At 51.9% G+C, this 12,908-nt stretch overlaps 3 protein-coding genes across 3 annotated transcripts; all 3 read left to right on the top strand.

Annotated features, from left to right (window-relative positions):
* Positions 1-746: 746 nt before the first annotated feature.
* NECHADRAFT_89702 (uncharacterized protein) lies at positions 747-1,863 on the top strand (the record flags this gene model as incomplete). The annotated part of the gene is made up of 2 exons (XM_003049780.1): positions 747-1,576; positions 1,632-1,863. 2 exons carry the CDS (start codon positions 747-749, stop codon positions 1,861-1,863), a joined length of 1,062 nt encoding a protein of 353 aa, XP_003049826.1.
* A 3,935-nt stretch (positions 1,864-5,798) lies between these two features.
* On the top strand, positions 5,799-8,121 carry NECHADRAFT_30392 (uncharacterized protein; the record flags this gene model as incomplete). The annotated part of the gene is made up of 3 exons (XM_003049779.1): positions 5,799-5,966; positions 6,040-7,737; positions 7,954-8,121. The coding sequence occupies 3 exons, from the start codon at positions 5,799-5,801 to the stop codon at positions 8,119-8,121; spliced, it is 2,034 nt and encodes a 677-aa protein (XP_003049825.1).
* A 3,140-nt stretch (positions 8,122-11,261) lies between these two features.
* NECHADRAFT_29778 (glycoside hydrolase family 12) lies at positions 11,262-11,996 on the top strand (the record flags this gene model as incomplete). Its single annotated transcript, XM_003049778.1, has 1 exon — positions 11,262-11,996. The coding sequence occupies one exon, from the start codon at positions 11,262-11,264 to the stop codon at positions 11,994-11,996; it is 735 nt and encodes a 244-aa protein (XP_003049824.1).
* Between the last annotated feature and the right edge of the window lie 912 nt (positions 11,997-12,908).

Below are 12,908 nucleotides of genomic sequence, written 5' to 3'. Positions count from 1 at the left end.
TTTAACGTCCTGCGCCTTCCTCTGGCCTTGGCTCGAGTCAAGTGCTCAAGTGCCCGCCGCTCGGATCAAGTGCCAAGTCTGTCATGGTCTATTTATCGGGTCTGCTCTTGTTATAACTAGTAGTGTGATAGCCGAGCTGAGGGTGTTCGAGGGGCACAGCGAAACATCCCCAGGGACACTTGATGATAACTGATACACCATCATCCAAAACATCACACCTCTCTATGCGAGTAATATTGTAAAGAATCCACAGTGGAGCACGCCTCTCCCGCCCTACTCCTGGGGGGACTGATCTCGATCGGGCTACAGACCATCGACCCCGGTCCGCATTCTTGCCTGCTGCAGCGCACTTCCTGTCTCTCGGTCACTTACGACTAGCACCAGGTACATTTGATGATCTACCGTGGTTGATCTGCAGAGTGGATGTCTTAAAGCCGCAGGTCTCTTTACAGCAGAGCTCATTCCACCTCGTTCTCTATATCTTCAAGGGCGTCCGTCCTCGTTGTCGAAAAAGCATTCCGACAAGACTCACAGATCATTCAGAGCCTGCAAGCACCAAGACTCTTGACTGTTTCGACTGAGCCTCTTTAGACTTTGGAACAACGCTGAGAACTGTTGCCCTTCTCTTCAAGGGGACTCAGACATATACACCTATTCCAACACTCCTCTTTCTATCATTTAATCCTTCACCCACACTCCCTTTTATCATCATCAAGATGCAGTTCGAGTCGGATTTCCGGTTCGACATGGACGACAGCTTCAGCCTATGCAGCCAACCCATGTCCTGCCCTTCAACCTCGACTAGCTTCTCATCCGCCTCATCCGCCTATGACCCCTTCACGCCTACATCTCGACGGTCTACTCCTCATGAATTCGGCACTATGGAATTCGACGGCCCCTACAGCGCGTCCTCGCAACGAGCTGAGCTGACTCCTCCTTCATCCTCGATGGGCAAGTTCCTCTTTGGCCCTATCAAGACAGAGCATGAGCATATGCCTTTCTCAGATGGTCTTCCCAATACTCCCATCAAGCGAGAGCATATGGGCTTCGATTATGAGCAGATGCTTGAGATGAACATGGCTCACCAAGGCTCCATGGGATCATTGACACCATCCAATTCTTTTGGCATGTATGGATACTCTCCGGAGACATCCATGGGAGCCTCTTTCATGATGACACCCACTCAGAGCCTATCAGGCTCTGAAGCTGCCGACACCGCCTCATCCTGGTCCTGCGCCAACGATAGCCCCATCTCCTTCTTCCCCAACAAGCAGCTCTCGAACGAATTTGAGTCTTTTGAGCTTGACCGACACTCCCAGTCACCGCTTGGTGCTTATTCTCTGCATGACCCCAACTCGCCCAACCGCATGCGTGCTCAGCGAAAGATGATGGTGCACGAGATTCAGCGAAAGACCACAGAGCTTCAGCGTGCCCAGATTCGATCATCACGGAAGCGATCTGACAAGCCCGAATCCGCACAAGTTGATGTTGTCCGAAGGGCGATGTGCAAGTGTGATTACCCTGGTTGCCACAAGGCGTTCCGACGCAACGAGCACCTCAAGCGTCACAAGCAAACGTGAGTACTACCTCCCTTGTGATGAGCCTCAAACAGTGGCTAACCAACTTGACAGTTTTCACGGTGAAGGCCCCAACCGCTTCTCTTGCGAGTTCTGCGGAAAGGACCAGTTCAACCGCCAGGACAACCTCAACAACCACCGCAAGCTGCACGCGCGACCCAATAGCCGTAACCGTGGAGTTGAGTTCATCCCAGCTGCAGTTCCTGTGATCGAGCAGGAGGAGCGCAGCAGGAAGCGACGAGCACCGTCAAAGGCCAAGGCCGAGAAGCGGGACCCCGAGTACTGAGCAGAACACATGGACTCATCCTCGCCGGGTACCTTGCTTGAAGGAACTGCACCCTCGCCACCTGCGAGAAAACAAGACAGTCGAGAGGAGCGAGTGGAGACGCTCAGATGAGACATACAGCACAACACACCCGCACCATCCGCTTGGAGACATGCACGCACACACACCTACTTACATATTTGGCCACACACATTCACATTCAACATTTTCGACATAGGAAGCGGAGCTGGGAAAAGAGACGAGAGGCTTATAGCATCTGCGGCCTGGCCGTCATGTCGACGCCACAAGCAGCACAGTAATGCGTGGCTCAAGCAAGAGGCTCCATTGGGAAGACCAACGACGAGGAAAGAGACGACGAGAGGATTGAAGCTGTAATGGTTGTACGATTTTGACTTGAGAAGAGGCGGTAAGGGATTGTTTTTTTTGGTTTGCATGATTTGTTGTACACACACACAACCAAGTCCATTAACGGCGGTGTCGAGGCGTTTTTTCACGGGGGTTCTGTACCGGTGTCACACGAAAGGAATCATTTCTGTTAAGTTTTTGTTGGGTTTTTGTCACGGCTGTATTCCACATTCTTGATGATGGATTAGCTCAGAGGAGATGAGGTGGTGGGCATTGGAGTGAGCAAAGGAAAGCCCAGTTAGTATTTCAAAAAAGATGAATCATTTTCACCATTTACTTTCCAATGCTTGAAGAGGACTCTGAGACGTTGTGACATGATGATAGTAGGCAATACGTGATGAAGGTGGCGTCGAGTGGATGATTGACGTGGAGTTATGGCGCGGAGATGTGACGATGGTGAATGGATGACCAAGGCAGATTTGGTGGCCAAGTGGACTAGAGAGACCAAGGGAGACAGGAACGAAGACAACCTGCTAGCATCATGACTTGTGGTAGTTTGGCAACGCTGGCATTGGACTCTAGACTGGCTACCTATTCCAAGAGGGGACGTGGCGACATGAGGCAAACGATATCAAATATGATAGACGCGAGGTTGAAGAAACCAAGCCTCTGATTGGAAGAAGAAAGGAGCCTGACGCACATTGAGCCACCGAGTTGCGGCTTGGGTTCCCAGCATATCATTGACGGGCGAGGATACTCGCTTACAATGGAGACCCCATACTGTCTCAGATCTCGGGCGAGGAACCGTCGATCCGCGAGTCAAACGGGACCACTTTAAAGCAGACCAGACCAAGCCAGTCCGGCGCCGGGGCCTGGAGTTTTGAGGGCACACACGGACTCGTTTCTTCTGTGAGATGCAGCCAAGCGGTAGGTATTCCACTGCGCTGGGTTTTGGTGGGAGAGAGGTGCGCGATGAGTTTCGGGATCTGACAAGTGACTGGCCGTGTCGATACGTTGCACAAATCTGCTGTTGGTCGGTGACCATCTGGGAGGCGAAAACATGGCGTTTGACTAAGAGAATGTCAATCGACGAGAGAGATTGGTCTAGTGAAAAGTGCGCGTCTGTCTGTTTTGCTGTTCTGATAGTGAGGGAATGTCAATGGCGTCTTTTGCGTCTTCGCCTCGACCAATGTCGACGCGAGGAATGTAGACCACCTCTACTAATTGGCTGCAGTGGAGAAAGCAGTCGAGGACTCCAGTCAAGACTAGCTCGAGGGACAAAACAATGGCCGACGGATGGTCTGGTCGACTGTCTCGCATGCTCTGCGGGCCGTGGTGGAGAGTGAGAGCATGTGGGATGGGAGACAAGGGGCCCCTCCCCTTCTCCCCTTCTCACCCGCCGCCGCCCGTTGAGGAAAAGAAAAAGGTCAACATGTGCTATAGGTGGCAGGATATGCATAACTGCAGGCTGATGCACAGGTCGAGGCATGCAGAATGGCGGAGATTGCATAAGGAGGGCAGAGTGGAAATGGCGATGGGCTCGTCCGCTCGCTCACTCGCTCATCATGGCTTTTAGTTTTTGGTACCAAGTGCGTAAATCAGACCAGTCGACGATGGAACTGGGGGAATGCCAAGAGTTGGCCTTATGGGGCTGAACGGTGGTGCTGATAAGGGGAATGAGCGAGGATCTGCAGACGTTAGGGGCTCATTAGTAGTATTGCATTGCATCTGTCTTGATCCAACGCTTTCGATTTGTATTATCTGAGAGAAGCAAGAGTGTATGTGATGAAAAAGTGAGGAGTGCTTGTCGATTGGGGGCTGAGAAAGAGGGCTGACACAGGGCCGTGGACCCTGTGTGTGAGTTGTGTGCGAGGGAGAGGGGTCTATCCTGGCTGCTATTGTTGAGCTGGAGAGAGGGGTCCAGTCCCAGTCTCAAGCCATGTTTACTCAGACTGACTGACGTCCAATGCGAGACTGTGGTGGTGGGTGTGTTGGATGGAATGGGACGAGATGAGACGAGGCTTGTGTAACGATGTTGATTCGGAAGAAGGCTCTGGAACCTAACACAGCATGTAAATGATCCAGGGGCACAGACACACAGATGACGGGCTTGTCTTCTTTGCTTTGGGGAAAATGCGTTTATCTATTCTGGGGAATTGAACAGTGTCCACAATTTGAAGCCATCAATGCTCGAACCAACACCAACGACAGAACAGGTTCATCCATTCATTCAGCCTCCCTCGGCGATCAGTTCAGCTTCCGACCGAGTCCCCAGAGTGGTCAACGGAGCCAAGACGCCTATGGCAAAGAGGGTCTGTCGAGCCTTGCCTCTTTGGAGGATTGGCGCTCGCCTGCGACGGGAGACTAGCGGGAATGGCTTCAGCTTGGATCCTTTGTCAACGTTTTTTCCCCGGCACGGCAAGTGGACTTTTTGTAACGGGTGATCAGATAGAGTTTATCCCACTGCCGAAACTCTCTTGATTTCCCTCGGCAAAATGAACGTAAGAAACAAATGCCGTGATACAAACATGTTTTTGCTGTTGGTTCCTCAACCCATCCCAGCTCGTACCTGTAGCGAATACGGAGGGGTTCGAGGGAGATCCGTATCTGAGTAAAAAAGCCACGCGCTAGAGTGGATGGTTGCACAGCAGAACCGTCAGTTATGATAGTGGCAGTGACGCAGCTAAAAACAGAGGAGTGGGAAAAAAGAAAGTGGCCTGGAAGAAAAAAGAAAAGACGACATGACCGTTTTCAGCGCCTGGCATGAATGGTGATCGACGTACGCCGTGCGGAGAAGGTCAGGTAGTACAGTACGATTGACAATTGCTTCTGTTCCTGTGAGATGTGATAGATATGAAAGAAGAAATGTAGGCGAGATATAGTGGAGAGAGATGCTGTGTAGCCTGCCGGAGAAACTTACTTGGCGATCAACTTGGAATAGAGAGATCTTGGGGAAGTGTCACGATCCTAGGGCGATCAGGGCCAGATGGAGCGTTGCATCATGACGCAGTAAAGGCAAGATGGTGGGTGTTGGGGGATGCCCCCATCACCAGCTGCGAACTACCTACAGTATGGGGGCCTCTGAGTTGTCAAACTACACTAAGAACTTAGTCTATATAGTAGAGCTACTATTATCGTGATTTATCATTCTTGATTGTCGCTTAATGAATATCATTTACTGGCCTTTTCGGTGTCGTCGTCTTCATCCCAGTCTGGATGCCCTTGGCGTTGGCGGAGGTGGAGGCTCACAAAGAGGACTGTGCGTAGCAGGCCTAGGCTCCAATGTCTGCCAATCCCTCCACCTTCATCATCCGAAAACCATCCTCCACTTCAGCCGACGACGCGATATTCATCAACAGCTGAGCAGCGGAGCTTCATTATTCTCTTGAGTCTATTACAGCCTATTCACTCAGGCACGTGCCGCCCCCAGCCCCCCCTCTTCTCTGGTTGTTTGCTTGTTGGTGGCACCATTATCGGAGCGGGGGCCATTCAGGCCTCAAGTTGCCGTGCATTTTCGGAAAAGGTCCCTTTCTTTGTTACCCGGGCAAACTTTCATCTAAAAAAAAAAAGAGCGCATACACACGCGATTCATGGCTTCGCTTCCTTCCTACCAGGAAGCCGTCTCCGTTGACTGGCTCCGCCTTGTGGCGCCGTACATCTCGCCTCGTGACTATGCCGCCCTGTGCCGCGTCAACCGTCGCTTCTGGGACATGTTTGCCCCACGTCTATGGAGGGATGTTGCGCAGTCGGGGAGAGATGTTGGCGTAGACTCTGAAGATGGCAAGTTACGAGCCTGATGCTGCAGAGCCTCGTTCTGTGGCTTTGTCAAAGGAAGCCGACCTGTTGCTGACGGTTCTAGGCCTTGGATGGCTGCTCAACTCTGTCTTTGGCCAACTCGGCCGCATGAGGCCTGAGACTAAGAGCCTTGTGAGCGTCTTTGATGTGCGGATGGCTGGGGGTCTCTATTCATTCAACATGGGTAGGAACCCCAACAATAGCCTTAGGGAAGCCGTCAAGACCTTGCCAAATCTGTCCTGCTTTCTGATTGATGGACGCCAAGATTTGAACCCGGCTGAGTTTATGCACACTGAGCGGCATGTCCTGCTGTTGAGCATGGCAGACTGTCCGATCCCGCTTCCCACCAAGTTTGTGTCATACGAATGCCTTCGCGGGCTGGCGTACCTTGACATCTCTGGCACCCCAGGCTCCGTCCGGCCGTTCTTACAGCGGGACCTGTTGCCGGAGCTGCGAGTGCTGAAAGTACGGCACAAGGAGGTTGATGATGCCGCGCTCGAGGCCCTGACCACTCAGTTTGAGACGCGCCTGTGGAGCCTTGATCTCGGCAACAACAAACTGACGGATCATGCACTCGAGTTTCTCGGCTCCCGGTGCCTGTACCCGACAGATCTGCGCTCCGACGCGCACTTTGACGTTGAGGGCAAGCTGGAATTCGGGAGGGTCACGCCAGACTACGGAAGTTGGATCCGTGTGGTGGAGTCACCTTGGAGTGGTTCTTTTGATCATCCCGAGCGACATCTTGTTGATGCACCATCATATGATCCCCATGATGCCCTGCCGCAGGAAGACCAGCTCAAGAGGTTGGACGGGAGAGGCCCCGTCCAACCCGACTCGGCAGATGGTGTGTGTAGGGGCCTCCTAGGCGAGGATCCCTATTCCGCCTCGGTCAGTTTCCAGTCCTCTCGAGGCCTGACACATCTGAACCTAACCGACAACCAAATCTCGTCGCTCGGGATTCGGAAGTTGCTCACACTCGGCCGTGGACACTTGCAGCAATTCAGCTGTGATTCAATGCCCCTGGTCCCGCCTTCAAAGGCCAGTGCACGAGCCTGGTCGAGGACAGCAAAGTTGTATGGATACTTGTACGTGCACACGCTACGGCCCGTGTTATCGTCGAACTTGCGGGCTGTAAGGCTGCATCACTCGGTCGTCACGCAGATCCCGACGCTGGAGATTGATGGTCTCTCTACCATGGCTCGCCTATATACCGCCGAGACCTCTATACTACCACGGTCCGAGAAGGCCTTTCCTCAGGCCCTAGTTCCAGACACAAACCCACGCTTGACGTCCTTGACTCTGACGAGAATCCCGCGGAGGTCTTGCGGCCCATTGATCAGTAAACTCGTCAACTTTTTGAAGTTGTTGTCGATCCAGGAGCGAATCATCTCGGATACTCAATCACGCCGAGGACCTTGCACGCTGGTTGGTCTGAGACATTTGCGGCTCGAGTTTGAGCCTGATCCATTCGAGGAGGGTTTCTCCATGGCCGAGGACTTGGATGCTGAGGAATTGTTGAACTCGGGGGATAAAGGCTTCAGTTTCTTTGACGATGATGTTCAACCGCAGCTTCCGAGACCATCCTCCATGATCAGCCAGACCCTGAATTCCAGTCTGCCCAGTCAACCTAGTCAACCTGAGGACGAGTCGGTCCGACACGAACCCGAATACCTGAGTGCAGACGTCTCGTTGGATGAGCAGCTTACCAAGGTACAGGTATGGATTGGCCCCAAGGTGAGTGGCAACTCTGTCGTAAGTGAGTATAGGAGGTTGGTGTTGGAGCACCACATCCGCGATCATATCGGACCGGCGACACCTGAACAGACACTCGCGGGGATACCCCCCTCAGCCTTGGTATTTCACACAGCGTGGTGCATGGCGGTAATGCCCCCGACTATCGAAACGCCGACCCGGACCAACCTTGAGGCTATGAAGGATGTCCTAGTCGAGCTGAAACGGTTCCGACTGGCTGGGAGGGCTAAATATCGGGAGCTGCAGAGGGAGTTTGGCAGCCGGAGAGTACCCCCAGGGTCGCCTCATGGATTCTGGCTGGGGCGTCTGGAAGTGTCAACTTTTGAGTCGATGCCCCAGAGTAGACCCTCACAATACTGGCGGTAGGGGGGTTTTTGGAGAGTCATTCACCAACTTGACTATTCAGATCCCTGCCCACTGGTTGTAAGCGATGATGTATTTAGCGCCGGAGGAGTCAACGATAGCGGATGGCGTTCGGGATGGGCGATGCTAGCGTCGGCATTCACACAGATCTGGCGTTGCTAAATTAGCCTCGGGGAACCATACTAGGAGCCGGTAACTGATGGCCACGGGGCTCTTGCTGGTCAACAATCATGACTCGGGTAAAGCCAAGACTAAACGGCCAACCTGTTTTCCCTAGGAGGTAGGGCGAACGTTAAACTCTCATGTTAGAGTTTCTATAGTCTCTCGACTTGAGAGAAACCAAGTCAGATCTTGAAGCACTCTAAGTCAAACGGCCTTGTAACTATTCACAACCGTTTGTAGCACGAATGTCACTTGCTGTTACGCGTATCGAGTCTTTAGATCTCTCTAAACCGTTTCGAGAGTTGCCGATCATCGTTAGATACGGGCGTCCCATTTAGGATTATGCTGCCCTCGGATGCATGACTCCGATGCTCAACGTCATTGCAAGAGACCTGTAACATGACATGATGCTCGAACCAACTCAGCTGATGAGGCAATGCTGCCAGCTAGTTTACCGAGGGTCGAATCCCAGGTACCTGGGTCTTCGTCCAGCCAGTCAGGTTCAAGGAAGTGAGACATCAACATTACCTGTCTTGGCAGTTCATGCCGCCGGCGGCCAAACTCTTGGATCATGGGAACTCAAAATCGTCGATAGTTGCCAACTACGGTAGTGACCTGTAACATCTCGCCACTCCCAAGGCAAGTTTCCCATGACAAGCTGACAACGGACTTTACGGAGACGATGCGGATATCATTTATCCACTATAACTTCGTGTCGGGAAATGTTCGCTTACAGCGTTCAAGACAACTGTAAACTTTAATCATGAAATGTCCTGCAGGTACCTGAGTTAATCCCCTGTATCGGAGTAGTTCCGTCCCAGCCCTCTTTTCGTTTTCCCAAATTATTCGGGGCATAAGTTGCGATGGTATTCAGCTGAGATGTGTCAAAGCGCGACAGAACCGAGAAACAGGATCCAAAGCTTACAAAGGTTGATCTGATTAAGAGTCTCTCTTGACATCCCTTTACAGCCTTTCGCATTAGATGGATGGAGGGGGTTCCATTTCCCGAGTACTCGTACTCCAGACTTGCGACGTGGCCAGTGCCTTCACCCCCTCGCATTCCAGGAACAGGAACATTGGAGAAGAGGGGGGGGGTTATCGGTCCCAAGACAATGGGACTCGTCGATGCCACGCGCGCCCGCCGGTTAGTCGTGTGGTGTTTGACGCTGGTTCTTCGAGAAAGACCCCATGCCCCTGCGTCAAACCGACTCCGCGACCTGGAATGTCCATTTGACTTGCACCGCCTGGTCGAGATCTGACAGTTCGTGCCTCATGTCTTTGGAGTCTTGGCGGAGGAGTTCTTTCACGGTCTGGGTTGTGTTCCAATTTGATGCAGGGTCCTTTGTTGAGGAACCAGAATGAAGGGTTCAGACCCAAGAGTTTTTTTTTTGTGTATCTCTCAACTGAGACCTCACGCGATGAGGCTTACATGAGGGTTTCTCTTCTGGGGAAACTGTCTATGAAGATGCCCTGGGGGCAATGGTAAAGGCTTCTGTTACAGTGAGTGATGCAACCTCTCGAGCGCTAGCGCAGCGACCCGAGCCGTCGGCCTCGATCCAGCCTCTCTCGTTGGCTGGATTCATCCGTCGCGAACCCGACGAAAAGTTGACATGTCGTTTTATTTAAAATGCCCGGTTCCCCAGCGTGGAGATTAATACAGGGCCTAGACCAGCCAGTCGGGTCCAATATGAGTGGAAAAAAAATCCACGCAGGATTTGTACAGATGAACCTTGTAGAGACATTTTCTAATGCAACATAGAGGAGTTCTTTTTCGTATCCTTTACCACGAGGACGGGATGTAACTGCGCGACATTTTGCGGGAACATGGACAAACTAACTAGTACGACGGAGATAGTTGCCAATCCCCATGTGCGCCCTACGCTAGGTAGTATCAAGATGAACTAAATCTTGGTTGACACAGGTTGGGGAGGAGGAGGAGGGCGTGTGCCGGGCTCGCCGCTGCACCACACTCGACCGGTGTTGCATCTCTTGCATTCTTGGGGACATCTCACCCCTGATCGGGGATCTGGGAATCAACTCCGATGGTCTAGATTAGACCGTACACTAGTCAGGCTATCTGAGATGCACCACAGAGGCGTGTGTAGAGCATCATCATGGCTGGTAAAAGAAGGGAATCCCCTCACAGTGTCCTTTCAAAGTGGATGACGGACACTCCCGCTCCTTGCATGGGCCAAAATCGAAATAGTTCCGTCTGCCAGCCCGGACTCCCGGAATTTTCGGAGCAGCCTTGTCTATCCGTATGTGACATGGACAAAGATCGAGAGCCCAGGGGGTTGGGTCACTCAACGAGACGGCGTTCTTGGCAGGCTGCGGGCGTCGGATGATGCATGCTGACAAGAAGGACAAGGGGGGAGGAAGAGGTCCGAACAACATCGGGGCCTGCGTGGCCTGGTAGGCAGGGCTCGCTCTGGCAGCGAAACAAACGTGTTACAGGTCGTACGGTAGAGTCATCTTCTCATGATGTTCAAAACTGCTCACGGTTGTTACAGACTTGGGAGAACAAGACGATACCCAAACACGAAACAAAGAACCAAGAAACAAATCACACCACGTCCACCGTCAGCTTTATTAAGGACCCTCTCAGTCATGCCATTCGCACCCCGGACCTCGGCCGCTGGCCCCACCTTCTCCGGCCGCTGATCCCGGCCGGCCTCGTTCGGTGACGGCTCCGAATGGAGCGAAAACTCAATTGACCCGGGGTTCATCATCTGTATATAGCGAGAGGAACAAACCACCTCGAACGTCATCTGAGCAGATAATCTACAGATAATCCATCAAGGGGCGGTTTCTCAAAGGGGGATAAAAGTGATAAAATGTCAGAGTTGGCAATGTAGATCTTTGTAGTAACAAACATTCTTTATTGTATTCATTTTCATTACTGTTCTTTTACTCTCATTCATTCCTTGTGATTCTTACATCATACCACTCATTCACTCATCTACACTCTCTAATAATCAACCATGAAGTCCGCCATCGTCGCAGCTCTAGCCGGTCTAGCCGCTGCCTCACCAACCCGCCTGATTCCCCGCGGCCAGTTCTGCGGCCAGTGGGATTCCGAGACGGCGGGAGCCTACACCATCTACAACAACCTCTGGGGCAAGGACAATGCCGAGTCTGGGGAGCAGTGCACCACCAACAGCGGCGAGCAGAGCGACGGCAGCATCGCCTGGTCCGTCGAGTGGTCCTGGACCGGTGGTCAGGGGCAGGTCAAGTCGTATCCCAACGCTGTTGTTGAGATTGAGAAGAAGACTCTCGGGGAGGTTTCGAGCATTCCTTCGGCTTGGGACTGGACTTATACTGGCGATGGAATCATTGCCAACGTTGCGTACGACCTCTTTACGAGTTCTACAGAGTCAGGAGACGCCGAGTACGAGTTCATGATCTGGCTGTCAGCTCTGGGAGGAGCTGGACCGATCAGCAACGACGGATCACCCGTCGCAACCGTCGAGCTCGCCGGTACCTCATGGAAGCTGTATCAAGGAAAGAACAACCAGATGACTGTCTTCAGCTTCGTAGCCGAGTCAGACGTCAACAACTTCTGCGGCGACCTGGCAGATTTCACCGACTATCTCGTCGACAACCACGGCGTCAGCAGCTCCCAGATCCTGCAGAGCGTGGGTGCTGGTACTGAGCCTTTTGAGGGTACCAATGCTGTGTTTACTACCAACAACTATCACGCTGATGTTGAATACTAAGCTGGCTGGGCCAGTTAGTTTGAGTTACGACTCATGTGGATGGGGTGGTTGTTCCCGTGTATATACTTTGTAGACTGTGGTAATTGTACATAGAGGCTTTGATCAGCCAATACCACTTGGATAAGGATCCATTATATACCCCGAATGCAGATCTCATCGTCTGTCAGATTGTATTCGCGAATGCCTTCGTGTTGCTTGACTTGTATTGCATGACGATGCGCTGTTCACTCCCCCTTGACCGCCGCCCCGTGGCAAATGGGATACGGACTGCAAGCTCCCTTCGATCAAACAAGGAGAGATTTCGATTCTTAATATGCGTTGCATGTCGTATCATATGGTCCCTTTATTTGTGGATGAATAGTGGTTCCAACCTAGACCCTCCTGCGTCCGATCATGGCACTGCAATAATAGGGCGCATATAGCAAATAGCGTCAATTCTCGAGTAAAGCTGATAAAGACTGATACTAATCCACTTATTAGATTATAAGAATCATATTAGCATTCAGCATGTAGATGCAGTGTCGGTACAATGCTCTGGAATGCTGCATAAACGGTCCCCAAATCTCATATCATTCGCAGCACAATACCCGCTCCATATGTTCAGGGCCCTCTTAAGAGAATCTTGGAGATAGCCATGTTTTATGTCATTGTTTTTGGAGCTTTACGAGCAGTCTACAAGTTCCTGAAAAAACGCAAAGTGCGTGGCAAAGGTAAAGACGTCGCGTGATGGAAAGCAGAACATCCAAAGAGGCCATTGCCAAATTTATGGACGACTCTCAACACATTTAAGCAAACGCTTTGGCGAACCTTAATGTAGTTTAGATGACTGATTAATTAAGGCTTTCCTTTGCCTTGGATTACTATCTCTTATTCTAAGGGTTATACCCCTAGGAGAAACGAAGCTCATCCTGG

The sequence above is a fragment of the Fusarium vanettenii genome (assembly GCF_000151355.1).
Source record: "Fusarium vanettenii 77-13-4 chromosome 1 genomic scaffold NECHAsca_8_chr1_1_0, whole genome shotgun sequence".
Taxonomy (NCBI): Eukaryota; Fungi; Ascomycota; class Sordariomycetes; order Hypocreales; family Nectriaceae; genus Fusarium; species Fusarium vanettenii.
The sequence above is the reverse complement of the archived record's forward strand: the minus strand, read 5'-3'. Positions and strand labels throughout refer to the sequence as shown.